The sequence below is a fragment of the Hordeum vulgare genome, chromosome 1H, assembly GCF_904849725.1.
Source record: "Hordeum vulgare subsp. vulgare chromosome 1H, MorexV3_pseudomolecules_assembly, whole genome shotgun sequence".
NCBI classification, from domain to species: domain Eukaryota; kingdom Viridiplantae; phylum Streptophyta; class Magnoliopsida; order Poales; family Poaceae; genus Hordeum; species Hordeum vulgare.
This window is the reverse complement of record NC_058518.1, coordinates 449,202,227-449,219,083: the sequence shown is the minus strand read 5'-3', so window position 1 is coordinate 449,219,083 and position 16,857 is coordinate 449,202,227. Positions and strand designations below refer to the sequence as shown.

At 44.6% G+C, this 16,857-nt stretch overlaps 2 protein-coding genes and 1 long non-coding RNA gene across 3 annotated transcripts; 2 read left to right on the top strand and 1 right to left on the bottom strand.

Moving 5' to 3' along the window:
* Positions 1 to 40: 40 nt before the first annotated feature.
* On the bottom strand, positions 41 to 7,455 carry LOC123444270 (calcium-dependent protein kinase 2). The gene is made up of 8 exons (XM_045120951.1): positions 5,674 to 7,455; positions 3,095 to 3,633; positions 2,956 to 3,010; positions 1,786 to 1,896; positions 1,469 to 1,701; positions 923 to 1,130; positions 690 to 749; positions 41 to 608 (listed from the first exon to the last, which is right to left on the bottom strand). The coding sequence occupies exons 1-8, from the start codon at positions 7,336 to 7,338 to the stop codon at positions 426 to 428; spliced, it is 3,054 nt and encodes a 1,017-aa protein (XP_044976886.1). The 5' UTR covers positions 7,339 to 7,455; the 3' UTR covers positions 41 to 425.
* A 173-nt stretch (positions 7,456 to 7,628) lies between these two features.
* Positions 7,629 to 9,778, top strand: LOC123444263 (60S ribosomal protein L30). The gene is made up of 5 exons (XM_045120940.1): positions 7,629 to 7,739; positions 7,861 to 7,966; positions 9,192 to 9,293; positions 9,408 to 9,476; positions 9,558 to 9,778. The coding sequence occupies exons 1-5, from the start codon at positions 7,719 to 7,721 to the stop codon at positions 9,596 to 9,598; spliced, it is 339 nt and encodes a 112-aa protein (XP_044976875.1). The 5' UTR covers positions 7,629 to 7,718; the 3' UTR covers positions 9,599 to 9,778.
* Positions 9,779 to 11,163: 1,385 nt separating this feature from the next.
* On the top strand, positions 11,164 to 13,252 carry LOC123444232. Its single transcript, XR_006630970.1, has 2 exons — positions 11,164 to 11,574; positions 12,900 to 13,252. It is a non-coding gene; the product is annotated as an uncharacterized LOC123444232 (long non-coding RNA).
* The last annotated feature ends 3,605 nt before the right edge of the window (positions 13,253 to 16,857 follow it).

Sequence of the window (16,857 nt, the reverse complement as noted above, 5' to 3'; positions counted from 1 at the left end):
AGATATTTATTTTGCTACAATTATTTTTTTGTTGCAACCGTTGACGAAAATTGCTACATCACGTTGAAATTTCTTTATCGAGAAAAAAATGTTCCATGAATAGATCTAACTATCCCCTCGCAGATCTGACGGTCACGCTGGTACTACCCAATGCCAGAGCTTGCAGCTACTCCTACTTGTTACACAACGTTAACTCGGATCCAAGCTTCGTAGCAAAAAAAACAAAAAAAACTCGGATCCAAGCTCCGTGCCACAGAACACCACGACGACCCCACAACGTGTGATCCACATAGAAATAATATCCACGATGAGTTTAACCAATAACCGCACGTGGCACAACCTTTTCCCCTCTACAGCGGCCGGTGGAGGAGACTGAAGTTCAGATAAGAAGTTCAACTGGTGCAACAAATTCCAACTGAACGGAGCTACTGCTGTCCGGGTCGCAGGGAGGAGAGGACGACGTCTTGGAGGGCGCTGTCCTTCTGCATCGCCGCCTTGAACTCGTCGAAGGTCACCTCGCCGTCCCCGTTGGCGTCCATCGTGTCGAACATCTCGTCCAACTTCCCCGGCTCCGCGATGTCCCCCGGGAGGCACTCCTCAGGCAGCGCCTGCCAACCACAACAACAGCTTTGTCAACCAAACCCCACTCATGAAAGTTTGTTCGATGATCTGGTGTCCGGCCTGCTTACCCGGAGCATCGACGTCAGCTCCTCCTTGCTGATGCAACCCGACCGGTCCGCGTCGTACATCTGAAACAGTAGCATTTAGCTGTTTATATTGTGTTTTCAATTAAATGTTGTGCATCTTGTCGGAATTTAGAAATGTGTCAAAGCTAAACATCCATATGCGTTGATACTGCAATCTGTAAGATCATTCGTTAAAAGAACCATCTCCAGCAGAATTGCGGTGTTTCTGGGTATACCTGGAAGCAGAGTCGCAGCGCATCGTCGCCCCGCGAGTTCCTCAGGCTCGAGAGCCCGCAGAGGATCTCCCTCATGTCCACTGTTCCATCCCGGTTGTTGTCAAACAGATCAAACACACGGGGAGCTAGAGGGATTAGTGAGTCCATCTTCATTGCTTTCAGCACCTGCTCGAATTCTGCTAGCGTGGCGTTCTCTCCGTCTGCACATCTGCACCAGCATCAATTTGTAAATAATAAATTCAAGTATTGAAACAACATTATGCAGGCATGAATGTACAGACTCAATAAACATTAGCATGGCTTGATATTAAAAAAAGCATCAGAATAACTGATCATTATCTCATTGAATACTATGCAACAACTTGCATGCATTTGTGTAGCAAAATCGAGAGTTTGTTGATGTTTAAAATAGCTATTTTGATAGAATATCTTGTCACTAACTGAGATGTTCAAGTAAGAAATAATATTTTGAAGCAACGATAAGCAATATTTTAAAGTAATAAACAATGTTTTGAATTGGACAAGTCCATATATCAGGCAACTCACATCCTTGCAAAATGTTGCCGCAAGTTATCTAGCTCTTCCGAGCTAAGGTCATGGGTTCCCAAAAGACTCCTCAGCCTTTTTGTCCTCAATGCCACTTTGCTGCTCAGGACGCTGGCTATTGCTGCCGCCCGTAATTTCCTTCTAGCATTGAACCTTTGCAGTTTCGAGACGACCTCTGCATCAATGCGATCTTGCTTGGCGCAGTCTCCTATCACCCAAGGATGCATCAAGAGCTGTTTTTTCATCATAAACGGGCCCACGGTCAGCTAATGTCAAGTAAAGTAAGAAGAAGCAGAAAAAGGGAGTGTGAGACGGACATCACTTGCGGTGGGCCTTTTGTAAGGTTCGACGGAAAGAAGACTGGAAATCAGATCTTTGGCTGATGAAGTTATTGTTTTCCATGTATGTTCCTGAAAACTAAATTCACCCTGAATGAAGCACAGCAAACAAATGACATTAGATTAGACCCTGACTAGTAGTGCAAGATTGGTGGTTTATTTGTTGAAGCAAGTAAGCAATCAGGAGTATTAGTATAGATACTCAAGTGCTCAAGTTGTTCAGACACAATATCCTATTAGTTTTAGGGACTTAATTCTTCAAAGACAAAGCTGCCAATTCCCTTTTTAGTGGCTTATGACACAATCTCCAGTTAACCCCACATTCATAATACCCACCAAAAAAAAACACTCATGTAAGAAAATATTTTGTTTGTACGCTCGAAGGAATCTCCAGTCAGCTACTGACTTAACACATCTCAAAGAAACTTGGCCCATTGGAAGTTTGGAACTGGACATCAGATAAGACAAATCGAAATTCAAGGGCCAACAAATAAAAGAAGAATAAAATCCAGCAATGATTGACAGTCATGTCTCTGTACTATTCAAGGTCAATGCTCCATGCCAGCTGATAGAAGGTGGACACTCATGCTAATTTTGCAGAGTGAATCAAAATGCCTCACCCATAATTTATACTGTAAGAGCGTGTGCAGAACTTAAACCTCAAATTACATTCATGGGAATGGTGATTCTGTTTATTAAGTAAATGCAAAGATACTGCCGGAGAAACTGATTGAACGCCCTTTCAACAACTCCCTCCGTTCTTAAATATAAGCCTTTTTAGAGATTTTAAATACGGACTACATACAGATCAAAATGAGTGAATCCACACTCTAAAATACGTCTATATACATCCGTATGTAGTCCGTATTGAAATCGCTAAAAAGGCTTATATTTAGAAACGGAGGGAGTACAAGTGTGTCAACGTGATCAATCGTTATTTACATAGCTGGTTTTACAAAACTAACAAGGTGGAAACAAGGATATATGAATCACAAGAAAATTCCAAACCAATTTGATCACCACTGCAGAACATTTTGCCCATATGAATCACAATAAAATTCCAAACCAGTTTAATTACTACTGAAGTACATTTTCCATTTCCACAAAAAGAGACGTTTTCCTCAGTTGTTAGTTGAGAGGAGTACTTACTTGCAGTATCCTTTGCTGCTTTTCTTGATTAGTCGCAGCATGAAATGGTGGGCATCTGAAATATACAGATCAAAGTCTGCAAAGTGCAATGATAAAATCAAGCCAAGGGAATTATTAGAAGACAGGATGAGCAACATACCCGGATAAAAGAATATACAGAATCACCCCAACAGACCACATATCGCTAGCAGTCGAAACCTCTTGCCGCGAGAGTGCTTCTGGCGAAACATAATCTACCGACCCAAACAGCGCCACAACCGGGTCACTGAAGTCTTCTACAGAACTCAAGCCAAAATCCATGATCTTCAGCGTGGAATCTTCTTTTCTGTCCGAGAAGAGGCAGTTCTCTGGCTTCAGGTCTCTGTGTATGATGTTCGCCTTGTGAAGAGCCTTCAACCCACTAGCAATCTGCCTGACAACAGCAGCAGCATCGAACTCCGAGTACCGCTCACGCCCTATGATCCTGTCGAACAGCTCACCACCCGAGCACAGCTCGAGGATGAGGTGCACACCATGCGCATCCTCATACACGTCGTGCAGGCAGATGACGTTCGGATGCGGCGCGACGTTCTCCACTATCCTCCTCATGACAAGAATCTCGTTAGTGAGCAGCGCATCGGAGATGGATACCTGTTTCCACAGCGGGAGACCTCCCGAGCTCGGGGCGGCCTTTGACCCCTGCTGCATCCCCATCATCGCAGGGCCAAGCCTTCGGAGAGTCTTTATCGCGACCTGGGTCTTTCCTTCATCAGACTTGCTCACACCTCTTCTCACTATGGAGAAACCGCCTCGGCCGAGGACATCTGTGACTTCATAGTCGTCGGACAGCCTTCTGCTTTCAGTTGTTGACATTGTGCAGCACCAAAGAGCAACCTTCAGCTGGCTATTTGACCAAAGAAACTCAAACTTGAGGAAGCAAACACCAGTAAGGCCGCCCCTAGAGCCTTAGAGGGCAGGAGCAACTGAAGCTGGCGGTGAACCGGCACGAATCGATCTGCTTCACACGAGAAACGAAAACGGTAAGCACTGCTGCAGGAAGAAGAAACTGATCATAGGTCTCTGGGGGGAGAGAGAGAGAGGGAGAGATTGGGGAACAGCAGAGCAGGAGTGGAAACAGCAGTTGTGGAGCTGATAGGGACCTGTATATTAACATCTGCCCTGTGACAATTATACAGAGAGAGAGAGAGCATAACGGAGGGGGTTTGGAGATTGTGACGGCAGAAGAGAGGGACGTGCGCCAACAACCAGCAAAAGGGAATAAACTCACCAGGCACTTCCTTTTTGTGCAGAGGGCAAGATGACAAGAGCAGAGCAGATAACAGTTGATAAGATGCTAATTGTGTTGACCTGGTTGCCACTGCTCTGGTCCGGGGCTGCTACTTTGACTTGGCCTTCACTCGGCGTCGGTGAGGCCAGACTTGGTTCTACACCTGCGTGCATTGTCTTGCGTTATTATTCATGGAGCTTTCTTCTTCAGCTGGTGAACACTGGAGCATATATATATTGTGCCTCAACATAACCTTTTTTTTTTAATTGCAGAGAAGAGGTCCAGTAGAGCAACTGTGTCCACTTTGCAGTTGATCTATCTGACTTAGTAGTACAGTAACTTAATTACATTTTACAACTACTGGCAATACTATACTAAACAAATGGAGATAACAGTGGGGTGTTTGTTTATGCATGAAACTAACCAAGATTGCTCAACGAAACAAAGAATGTATTATTACCAGTTAGTACTACCAGATATCATGAGGAACAGCTACTTTCTACTACTAGGGCGTATCCCCAACTACAATTATTTAGGTACAGAGGGAGTACTACCAGATATCATGATGAACAGCTACTTTCTACTACTAGGGCGTATGTGATTTCATCTGTCAAATCATAGAGATCCATGATAATTTAGGAAGATAACCATTCCTTTAAACCACTCCTCAAGAAATCACAAGCAAAATAAACTGTAACAGCAAAACAAACAAATCGTATCTTTCACGAATGGACAGCCTTCAAAACTTTCAGAGACAAAGAGGTTGCTACTAGGATAACAGTGGGTTCATAGCTTCAGAGATTAGACGATAATAATATCCTACATAGATAGTATACTGATTGCTCAAACAGGCGTTTCCACTACTGCAACACCCACACAGAGGTGCATTGAAAAACTTAAGTTTTCAGATGAACTATGCTGAATCCCCAAAATCAACTGCTCTTCTGACTCTTCAGATCTATCAACCCATATGCCCCTTGTCTGTCCCTGGATATTTTCAACTCCTTCCTCCGACGGTTCCTTCGCTCACTTCTAGTTGATTTTTTCTTGGCACCTGTTTCTTCTTCTTCACTTGTTAACTTGCCCTTCTCTGGCTTTCCAGAACTAGGGTGCTCCTCGGACCTGGATTCCTTGCCAGTCTTGATCTTCTTGCTCTTCGACTTTGTCTTGGCATCAACATCTTCTTCTTCATCTGTCAACTTGTCTTCCTCTGGCTTTTCAGAACCAGGGCCATCCTCAGACCTGGATCTCTTGCCGGTCTTGAGCTTCTTGCGTTTCAACTTCATGTCACCATCTGTTTCTTCTTGTTCACTTGTTGGCTTATCTTTCTGTGGCCTCTCAGAACTAGGGCCTTCTCCAGACTTAGATTTCTTGTGAGCTTTGACCTTCTTGCCTTCTATCTTCTGTCCTCCAAGGATCAAATCTTTGCTCAGCTTCTTATGATGAGTCACGCGCCATTCGTCCTCCCTATATGGCGCTAGCTTCTTCATGGATACATATTGGTTCAGATCCCTGTCATCTGATTGCAATATCTCGTACGTCTCCAGGCCAAAACTGTTTGGCTGAACTTGCCTGTACTTGAACCGTGTCTTCAGATCTCCAATGGTGTCCTCATAGTCGAGCTTATAATACTCGTCAAGCTCCTTCTCAAGCTCCACCTTGTCCTTGAGAGAGATCTTCCCCTTCCTTTTCTCGCCTTCCTCCTCACCATTTGCAAGCTCCTTATTTTTCTTCTCCTTTTTCTTCTTCTTCTTCTCACCAGTGGAAGTAGACCCTTCTTTACCATCAAGAGACCAATCTTTAGGTAGCCCAAGCAATTCATCTTCCTTGTCAAAATCAGGTTTAACCAAATCCAAATCATCTCCACTTCCAAACTCAGGATCAACCTCATCAGCACCATAGTAGTTTTCATCAAACATCTCCTGCATTTTCCTGTCATAATCCTCTGGATCAAAATCTTCCTCCAAGTCATCTGCACCAAGCTTACAAGCAGCTTCCCCTTCAATTCCAGCAATCATCCGGATTTTCTCAAGCTTCTCAGCAATCTCTTTCTTCTTCAAATTCTTGAGATGCTTCAGCTCCTCAGCCTGCTCCTGCTTGGCTCGTGCAAGCCGTTCCTCCTTGCTCTTGCGCTGCTTCTTTCTGCTGCTCTCCTTCTTCCTCACCGATCCCTCAACAACCCGGGGATGTCCCATTACCCGATCAGTCACCACTCCCTCTGAAGCTTCCACCTCCTCATGCCGGAAATTATATTTTCCCACCTTATTATATGTCTCCTCATAGTCCTCCTGCCTTTCGATCTCAACCTCTTCCTCTGATACCTCCTGGATATCATCCAGCGAGAACTTGTCGGGCACTGGTTCAAGGTAGGGCCTATTGAGGATGTAATTCTTCAAAAACTTCTCATTGTCATCCAGCTTCTCATCATCCCCAAAAACCTCACCCAACAGCTCTTCAGTTTGCTTCTCATCTTCATCCTCTTGGCTGTCGTCACCATCTCCGTCGGCCTGCTTGGCCATGAACAGATCGTCGTCCTCCTCGCCATCACCATCGCCCAATGCCTTCTTCTCCGCCTCAAGGAACTCCTTGAGCCCCTCCCTCTGGCGCTCGTCGTACGCAATCCTGTCATACTTGCTGCCGCGGCCAGTCTGCGCGGCGAACTCGGGGCCCTCCTCGAGCAGGTGCTGGGCGTTGACGTCCTTGAGGTACAGTGGGCGCTCCTTCTTGGCCTTCTTCCCCTCCTTGGGCTCCCCCTCGGCGTCGTCGTCCTCGTCCTCCGACGAGGACGAGTACACCTTGGCGTCCTTGTCGAAGATGGCGCTGTCGCCGGTGCGGATGCGGCGGATGACCTGGAGCACGCGGCGGTCGACGCGGCGGGAGGCTGCGGCGACGGCCTCGTCCTCATCCGACTCGTCGTCGTCGTCGTCGTCGGGGTCGGCGACGAGGCCCTTCTTCTTCTGCTCCTCGAGGCGATGCAGCGCCTCGCGCCGCTTGTTGTGCTCGTATTTGCGCGCGTACTCCTCGTTGATCTGGATCTTCGAGTTGTCCTCGGCGGGGACATCCGAGTCGTCGTCGGAGCCCGCGAGGATGTCCAGCGCCTTCCCCTTCCCCCTCATCTCCTCCGGCGACGGCTTGACTGCTGCTGCGGCGTGTGGCGGCGGCGGCGCTGCTCGTGCTAGGGTTTTTGCGACTGGAGAGTTGGAGACACACCACGTACGGGCTACGGATCAGCCAGCGCCATTTTTACGATCGTAGCAGACTGGCAGGACAGGCCCACCTCGTCAGCTCTACGCAACGGCCCATTGGGTTCATATCCGGCCCATGCAGGCCCAGTCCAGCCCAGCTCCGTCCCGGCAGTTTCAACCCCGCAGGCCGCAGCCGCACCTATATAGCCCCTGTCTCTAAACCCTAGCGAGCCCTCCATTTGCGTCTGCGCCGCCGCCTCCCCCGAAGCCATCCGCATCCCCACGCTCGCTCGCCGCGGCCGCCCGACGCGATGGCTCCCACCAAGAAGGCGGTACGAACCCTAATCGATCCCCGTCCGCCGCCACTCCTCCCATTTCGGCTCGATTTGTTCCTCTCCTTCCGGGAGATCTTCTCACTGATTTGCTTTTCAATCCATTGGGCGCGCTCTGCAGAAGAAGAGCGGGGAGAACATCAACAACAAGCTGCAGCTGGTGATGAAGAGCGGCAAGTACACGCTCGGCTACAAGACCGTCCTCAAGACGCTCCGCAGCTCCAAGGGTATAGACAGATCGGCTCTTCTCTTTTAACGGCTTTTTTTTGTCACTGTTGAATGATGCTTCGCTGTGGCTGATCTGCTGGTTCGTTACTTCTATGTATCTGATTGTCTAGAATAATTTGGGTTACGGTCTGTGTTAATTCCGAGATGCGTGATTACCTTGTGTAGAACGAAGTGGTAGTTAATTTATGTTTTGTGTCTATCAATTACTTGATGTACTCGGTGAAGTGTTGAGACTATTAGTTCCTATACTAGATATTCGGGACTGAAGTTTACCTCATTGGCTTGCTTTTGCTGTGCCTCGGAGATGAATACAGCGCCCTAGAACAAGTCACCTCCTAATTTGGACTTCTATGAGACCTCTTTAATGTCTAGTGGACCATGGAATGTTGAAATATTTTGGTTTGCTGGTACCAGTTTATACCTTGAGCCTTTTGTTGATAGATGCCGTAGTTTTTAGTTTGTAGGATGGGACTGAAGTTTACCTCATTCTGATCAATTTAGTTTGTAGGATGGGACTGAAGTTTACCTCGTTGGCTTGCTTTGGCTGTGCCTTAGAGATGAATACAGGGCCCTAGAACAAGCCAGCTCCTAATTTAGATTCTACACGACCTCTTTAATGTCTAGTGGATAGTGGGAGGATGAAATATTTATGTTTGTTGATAGCAGTTTTACTGCAGTTTGTCTTGTTGGCTTCACTTCTGTGTGCCTAAGAGGTAAATGCATTGTACGACAGCAATTACATCCTTGTTAGGTGTTTTGAATTGTTAAATTGATGCAGCAAGATGGAATTGCTTGCCATTTAGGTAATTCATAGGTATTTCTATAATTCTATTCCAGTGGTTCGTGCTTTCCTAATGATTTTTACTGTAATTTGTTATGTTAGAATATTGGATTGTAGAACGGGACTGAAATTTGGCTCCTTGGCATCTTTTGCCGCCATGGAGATGAATGCAGTGCCCTAGAATCATGTCAGCCTCTCTTTTAAAACTTATCCAAGATCTCCTTATCTGGGGTACAATGGGAGGATGCAATATTTTTTGTTATTTGCTGCAGAAGTTCTCTATTGTTTGATTGAAGTAGTTACATGGAATCACTCTGGGGCTCTGCCCTGTCATGGCATTGCTATATTTGTTGCGTACATAATATTTCTGGATGTTTGATCTATTGGTCACCTGTTTACATGTTATTCTGAGTACTAACCAGGCAATTTGTTTCACTGTTCAGGGAAGCTGATCATCCTCGCGAACAACTGCCCTCCCCTTAGGAAGTCAGAGATTGAGTACTACGCTATGTTGGCGAAAATTAGCGTGCACCATTTCCACGGAAGTACGATAAATTTATCCTTTGAGTTCCTTATTTGTCGCATTGCTTCTAGCACCTTATGGATAAATTGTTGTCTGTCTTTTTAACTTTGCTAATAATTTGCATTACGTGTTTCAGACAATGTTGATCTTGGAACTGCCTGCGGCAAGTACTACCGGGTGTGCTGCCTCAGCATCCTTGACCCTGGTTCGTTGCCATTCAGATCACTTGCATTTGTATCCACTTGCTCTCTGTAACGTCTGCTGACACACTACTTAAATCCTTCAGGTGACTCGGACATCATCAACACCACCACCACCACCCAGTGAAGAGAAGAGAGCTCTCTACCTATTTTATTTAGTCGAGTTGTAGGTTCCAGTTGTGCTCTTGAAACCACCATTGTTATCTTTGGTTTATGTACTCTTTTGCGACGCTGAGTTGGTGCTGTCATACAGATAATCCTTCATATGGTTGTTCTGCTGGACATTCATGTGGTTTTGTTTCCATGATATCGTTGTTTCCATTATACTTATACTGAATGTGCGTGGTTTGGATTGCTCAGCTTTGTTCGTTTAAGCATTGCGTGATTCACTGATTAGCATATAATCTTCTTAGTACAAAACCTCGTGATTAATCTCTATGGAACTGGCATCTCCAGCGGTAGCCCCCAAACGGCATAGTAGTATTAGGCCTTCACTATGTTGCCGGTGCCATCAAACCCATTAACCTACAAGGAAGGGGTTGCTTCTCGCACTGTCCACGTCAGCATGAGCTACTGTTTCAACGTTGAAATATTTTTGCCTCGTTGGTCCAACTTGCTTTTCCCAGATACATCGCCCCTGTCGCTCCCTTTTCTCCTTGTACACGCAAGCCGTCCAGGCCGCCGTCGCCGCCTCTTCCATCCTAGATCCTTCTCTCCTTTCTATCTCGTCGATCTGTGGTGGGTTCGAGGACGCGCATGGATGGAGAAATCACGTGGTGGTTGGGCGTCATTGACCTCGTGCACGGAGGTGAGGCAGAGGGTGGCGGTGGAGGCGCTTGAGGTTTGCTCCTTCCCCACAGCCGCGCGCCGGGAAGAGAGCCTCCTTGATTGGTGGTCTTCCCTCGCATGTAGCGGTGATGGTGTGCTTCGGCCTCGAATACAACCAACACAGGTGAGCTCTCTCTCATCCTTCTCTCCTTCCCTGCCTTTGCATACGATTAGATTCAGACTTATGTGTATCGGTATGTTCAGATTCACTCCCCCACCTCCATCCGTATTCTTCACCTTTGGACAAAGCAACAAAGTTAATTTCTGTTACTGGTGTAGACCAGATCCATCTCCTGCGATGGGCCGCACCTCCTTTGCTCGCCTCCCCACCTAGAACTAGTATCCCATCGAGGCGTCCCATTCTTCATCCCCTCACCCCGATGCTAAAACCAGCAGCAACAAGAAGGTCAAGTTAGGTGGTGCTCCTCTCTCTCTCACACACACACACCCACACACACGTTTTAGTTTCCTAGTATGTGATTCTTGTTTTTTTATTTCTTTTTCATTCTGCTCTTGATCACATTCAGGTAGAATGCTTCTCTGTTTTTCTGTCACTAAGCAAATTTATAGCTGGTCACTATCTTACACGTATTGTACTCACTCTCTACTCTATATCTTGCAGCATTCGTTGAGGAACCAAGGCAGTTCTTCAGCATGGCAGATAATTCTCTACACATGATTCAGCATGGCGGATTTGTATATTGTGTTATTACTGTTTGAGACCTAATGAGAAAGTACACCCTAGAGTTTCTGGGGACTTTGATGATGTGCTTTCTTTAGTTTCGGACCTACGTATTACTTGATGGGTAGGATTTCTAGGTTCTATACAATCTAATTAGGGATTCAATTCACCAAATGTCTACACAGGGAATTCAAGAACCTCTTTTTTTTTAGGAAAGTGGATTAGTCGTTTTAGGGCAACACAAGATTTATTCAGTCTACTTCTCTCTGTTTCGTACAAACATAAAATATGTATTTTTTTACTTCGATCTATTTTTTCAATTTACTTTCGTCCAGTAATCCAATTTAATATGTGCAAACTATACTCTGTTCTGATGGAATTTGTTTGATGGTGTTGTTCCGGTCATGCAGTGTATATGCATCAAGAAGACGGCACCTGAGCAATATTTATTGAAAGCAACATGTGAAACAAAAATATTCACGCTTTTAGATTTCATCTGAGGATTTATTATTTGTGATGTTTTTTCCGTGGCTGTGCAGGATTGGATATATCATGATCACTGATGCCGAGAAGGGTTCATCGTCCCAATCAAGGTGAGTAAAATCGACCGCCTCTTTTGGTGCTTCTGCAATTGGGACTGGTGTTACTTATGGCTTGAGTGGCTTCAGTTCACTAGAGAACACAACTTATTTGAAATTCCTGGAATATAATTATCATTTGTGATTTTGCTATGTATTAGTTGTGACTTTACTGATTTTAGGTCAAAACATGATTAGGCTGTTGTATTTTGCATAACCATGGGAAGACATTGTTTCCTATCATCCTATGATATAATTAGTGTGATGGCACAAATTTATAGCGTTAGTCATAACATACCGATGCTTTATGCGATTTCAGAGAAGTTGTCTATTGATGGCCTTGCTATTGGGTTGCATTATGACGATTAGCAGCTACCAAGTTCCATTTGCCTATTTTATTTGGTCAATATTTTCATCATAAACTTAGTACTCCCTCCAATCCATATTACTTGCCGCTCAAACGGACGTATCTAGATGTATTTTAATGCTAGATACATCCGTATGAGGGAAAAGAAATATGGAACAGAGGGAGTAGTGTAATTGAAAATTGTCTAGGAGGTTAGGATTAAAGTTGCACGTAACACCTGTATTTTTTGTGTTAGGTTTTTGTTTTTTGTCTAGCTTCTACCCTTCAGTTCTAGACTTTTAATGTTTTCCTAGCGAATTGGTAAGAAATATATGCTTCTTACCATGATATGTTAAATTTACATCTCCTTTATCAGTCTCGTGATGATGATTGGATGGCCTACAGAGAGATGTGTCTGAACCACATGAACGCCAAAAAAATTTAAGCAATCAAGTGGTTCGGTACCAAAAAAATCATTCATTATAACATATGAAGCATGGCTAATAACCGCACCTATGGTTTTGCTCCTATTTCCTGTTATGAAGGCCAAAAATACAATAACTAGAAATACTTTGCATATGTTTTGTATTGATGTTTGCAACTAGCCTTTTTTGTTTCTGCACTAGCGGAGTGCATTCTATATTTTCATCAGATAATCATATGTTGGTTGTTGTTGCGTTCACACATTTGTACCGGAACTATATGTTAAGTAAGGCCTTGCAGAGCTCCCAATTTTTTTATAGATTACCAAGTGCACCCCCCTTTTTTGCTATTTTCAATATGCCATTAATTTCGTTTTATTTCCCAGCATTTCTGTTTCTTTGTGTGAGTTCCAAGTTTACACTAGGAAACTAAGGGAGCATTTAGATTGAGGGTCAGGATGGATCAGTTGAGGGTACCCACATCCAAAAAAACATCCTAATATGTTTATGGGAGATTGTTTAGTTGTGTTTTTTCCAGATTAAAATTTGAGTTGATATTGGGTTTTGTGTAGATGGCGTGAGAATTGTAAAACACATGAATTTCTGGAAGAAAGGATGCAGAGAAACATGAGGGAGATCCACTCGATCCAAGATGTTGCAGGTTCCCTGCTCCACCCCCACAGAAGGCTCATCAACATCAAGTTCTTTTCCCTATAATCTCCTCCCTACTCCCTATGGTAGAATTTAAATCCAATGCATGTTTCGTTCTACTTGCTAGAACCAGAATGAATGCATTTTACTGTGTGACAAAGATAATTCATAGATTGTATTGTGTGGCAGCACAAAACCATGTACGTGTTGTTACAACAAGTTGACTACGAGTATATGAAGTAGATGTGCCATGGCCTTGTCCATGGACCTATCCTCTTTTTTTTCAAGCTCTATATAGGAGATTGGGGTTATGTTTGCAGCTTCAGGTTACACCAACTCAACCAGAAGTTTCCCTAAATTTAGAGTTTTAACTACTCAACTTCTCTATATTTTTTCTTTAATGGGTTGGGTTCAAGATTGCGAACCATGGGCCGAAAAGGTGTGGCCTCATAATACACCAGTGTGATCTGAATTTATGTGTGATATGTATTATCAGCTCTCATTTCACATGTATGCCTTCTACTTTTGCATCTATGGATCTCTTAAACTGAAACAATGTGGTGCTGGTCCAACTAATGGTGGTTTTTTCTACTTGTCAAGAAAACTTGAGGCCTACAACCATTAGTTCATTGTCACTGGAGAGCTAATGTGTGTAAACTGTGAAAATATCTGCATGGAAGGCGCTTGAGCAAGACAGGGGCGTCACAAGCACGCATTCAGAAGGCCCGCCATTGGCGGGCCCCAACCACCAGTATTGATCAAAAAGGTGGTATGTCATCACCGATGCCTAAATGAAATTTTTTGGCACCAGTGTAGGGCACCGATTTGGACTACATAGTGGAGGGCATCGGAGCATCTACTTGTTCCACTCCCTCCGTCCCAAAATAAGTGACTTAAAAGTGAGTCTATTTTGTACTAATGTTAGTATGAAAGAAGTGAGCCATTTTTGAGTCATTTATTTTGGGACGGATGGAGTACTTCCTCCGTCTCAAAATAAGTTTCACAGATTTAGTATTAAATTAGTATAAATTTTATGCTAGATCAACGATATTTATTTTGGGATAAAGGAAGTATATTTATATTATACTTTTGATTATAGAACCTAAAAAACCCATAAACTAGCTTCTAGAGGATGGTGAGGCCAGCGGAACCGTCAAACCTATACACATTTATATGCCTTTTTTCTTTCTCTTTTTAAAACAGAGGCAAAAGATTTGCCTATAGAATTTTCTAGCTAATCTAGATTTTGGATTTTTTTTAAAGAAAGGTAATACAAACAAATCACGTGTGGACTACTCATAGAGTATGCAACCTCATAAACGTATGATCAGGCTGACAATCATATGCAATACATAACGACCATTAACCCTCACGCTGCTACATTGCAAAGAAACCTTCAACCAACGAGGGTAACTCGGCTGAAGACTAGAGGCATCTCCAAATCCACTGAGACAAGCCAAGCTATAAGGGAAAACCAATAGACTCATGACTATCCATCAAGGAGCTGGTGATTCCTTTTTGCGATGCTACTCTTCTTGCTCTTGCTCCTGAGAGCCTCCTCCACAGTCGTCTTGCGAGATCCATCACTAGCCCTCTCCAAACATGCAAGCAAGCTATGGATCAATATCTCGAAGAGAATCTCGTTGACCTTGTCACGCACACAAACCTGACCAAGGATCAAATCGAGTGGGTGACCAAAACGGTTGAAAGTCCACGATTCACAAAGGCAAGTGGCTGGCTTGGCTCCAAAGGATCGGGTGCCAGCATACCGACTGCCTCAACATCATCAGCCACAGGTGCCACTGACACGATGGACTCATGTGCCTCCACTTGCTCACATGACAGAGGCGAATCTTGTCCCTCATTGTCCATAACGACGAATGGTGGGCTTGCTGTCAACATCGATGGTAACGTGTCATGGGCATCACCAAGCCCATCTCCTTTGGTAGCTCCATCGACAAAGGCGGAGATGGTTCCTCACATAGCTCTTGCAGCCCAGGCATAATATGCATAACTAGAGTGACAACCTCAGCGATATACCTACCACGAGGAGAGAAACAACCATATGGGTCTGCTTCACCCTCGCATGCGGAATCAACCTGGAGCTCGGCCGGCGTAGGCACATTTGGCATGATTCTGAATATGCATAGAACCGCCTCGGCCCTCGTCGAAAACCTCTCAACTCTCGTCAAACATTCTTGCAGCTCGGCCTACTCCACGAGGACACATTGCAGCGACACCTCTACCATGGTAGCATCCTTGGTAGAAGCAAGCACTCGGGGGGACGATGGAACACTTGAGAGATCTATGCTCTTACCTTTAAGAGTTTCTACAAGAGTTACCTTTTGTATTCATTACCTCTTTGAAGCCTTCCATGTATTCCATATATTGAACATTTCTTCGTGTGAACTCATGAGCTTCTTAAATGTACCAGTGTTCTCCGGTGGCTACTATAGTTTGCATGAACTTTCAAATTCTTCTGTCGTCAAAGATATGAATACTCCAGCTACACTACCATCGAGAGCTTTTTTAGATTCATCGTTTAGTCAATTATAAAAACGTGAATTATAACATCATTAGCAAATTGATACATCTCTCACGTATCTACAATTTTGTCATGTTCTTGATACTTTTATATCATTTATACATAGTTTTGACACCTTTTTATACTATTATATTAGACCAACATATTGATTTAGTGCCCTAGTGTGAGTTGATATTTTCTTATTATTTTTATGTAATAGATAAAATATTTTCCAAGGACCAAAGTAATTACAAAAAAATGTGTCATTGATGAATCTATAGGAGGCACTAGAGGGCCAAAATCCTATCAGAGAGGATGCCCAGGGACCCACAATATCAGGAGGGGGCATGTCCATTGATGTCCTGCAAGTGCATATGGTCGTTGTAGAACCTTCGTGGTAAGTAAAGTGTCGAACCCACAGGGAGCTGATAGTAAGGCACCACAAACCCCGAAGCTACATTGTCACTTAACGAGCTACGTACCCACCCAAACCGGAGTTTGGAAATAGCTTATTCTATAAGTGGCTAGGGAAACTAGAATAAAATGGGTAATTAACTAAACTAATAGCAAGAGAGTAAAACCACTAAATAAATATAGACTACGTTACGGGTGAAATGATGGGGAACGTTGCGTGGGAAACAAAAAATTTCCTACGCACACGAAGACCTATCATGGTGATGTCCATCTACGAGAGGAGATTTGGATCTACGTACCCTTGTATATCGCACAACAGGAAGCGTTAAGAAACGCGGTTGATGTAGTGGAACGTCCTCACGTCCCTCGATCCGCCCCGCGAACCGTCCCGCGATCCGATCCAATCTAGTGCCGAACGGACGACACCTCCGCGTTCAGCACACGTACAACTCGACGATGATCTCGGCCTTCTTGATCCAGCAAGCAAGACGGATAAGTAGATGAGTTCTCCGGCAGCGTGACGGCGCTCCGGTGGTGGTGATGATCTACTCCTGCAGGGCTCCGCCCGAGCTTTGCAGAAATACGATCTAGAGGTAAAACTATGATGTCTAGACCTGAGTTGCACGTGGCAAAAGTTGTCTCAAATCATCCCTAAATTACCACTATATATAGGAGGGAAGGGGAGGAGGCTTGCCTTTAGGGCCAAGCCCTCAAGGGTGCGCCGACCAAGGGAGAGGAGGAGTCCTACTCCAATCCTACTCCAATTAGGATTGGAAAGTGGAGTCCTTCTCTTCCTTCCCACCTCTCTTTTTCTTTTCTTTTTCTTTGGTTTTCCTTCCTTGGCGCCAAGGCCCTCTTGGGCTGTCCCACCAACCCACTAAGTGCTGGTGTGCCACCCCTAGGGCCATTGTGCTTCCCCCGGGTGGGTTCCTCCCCCGGTT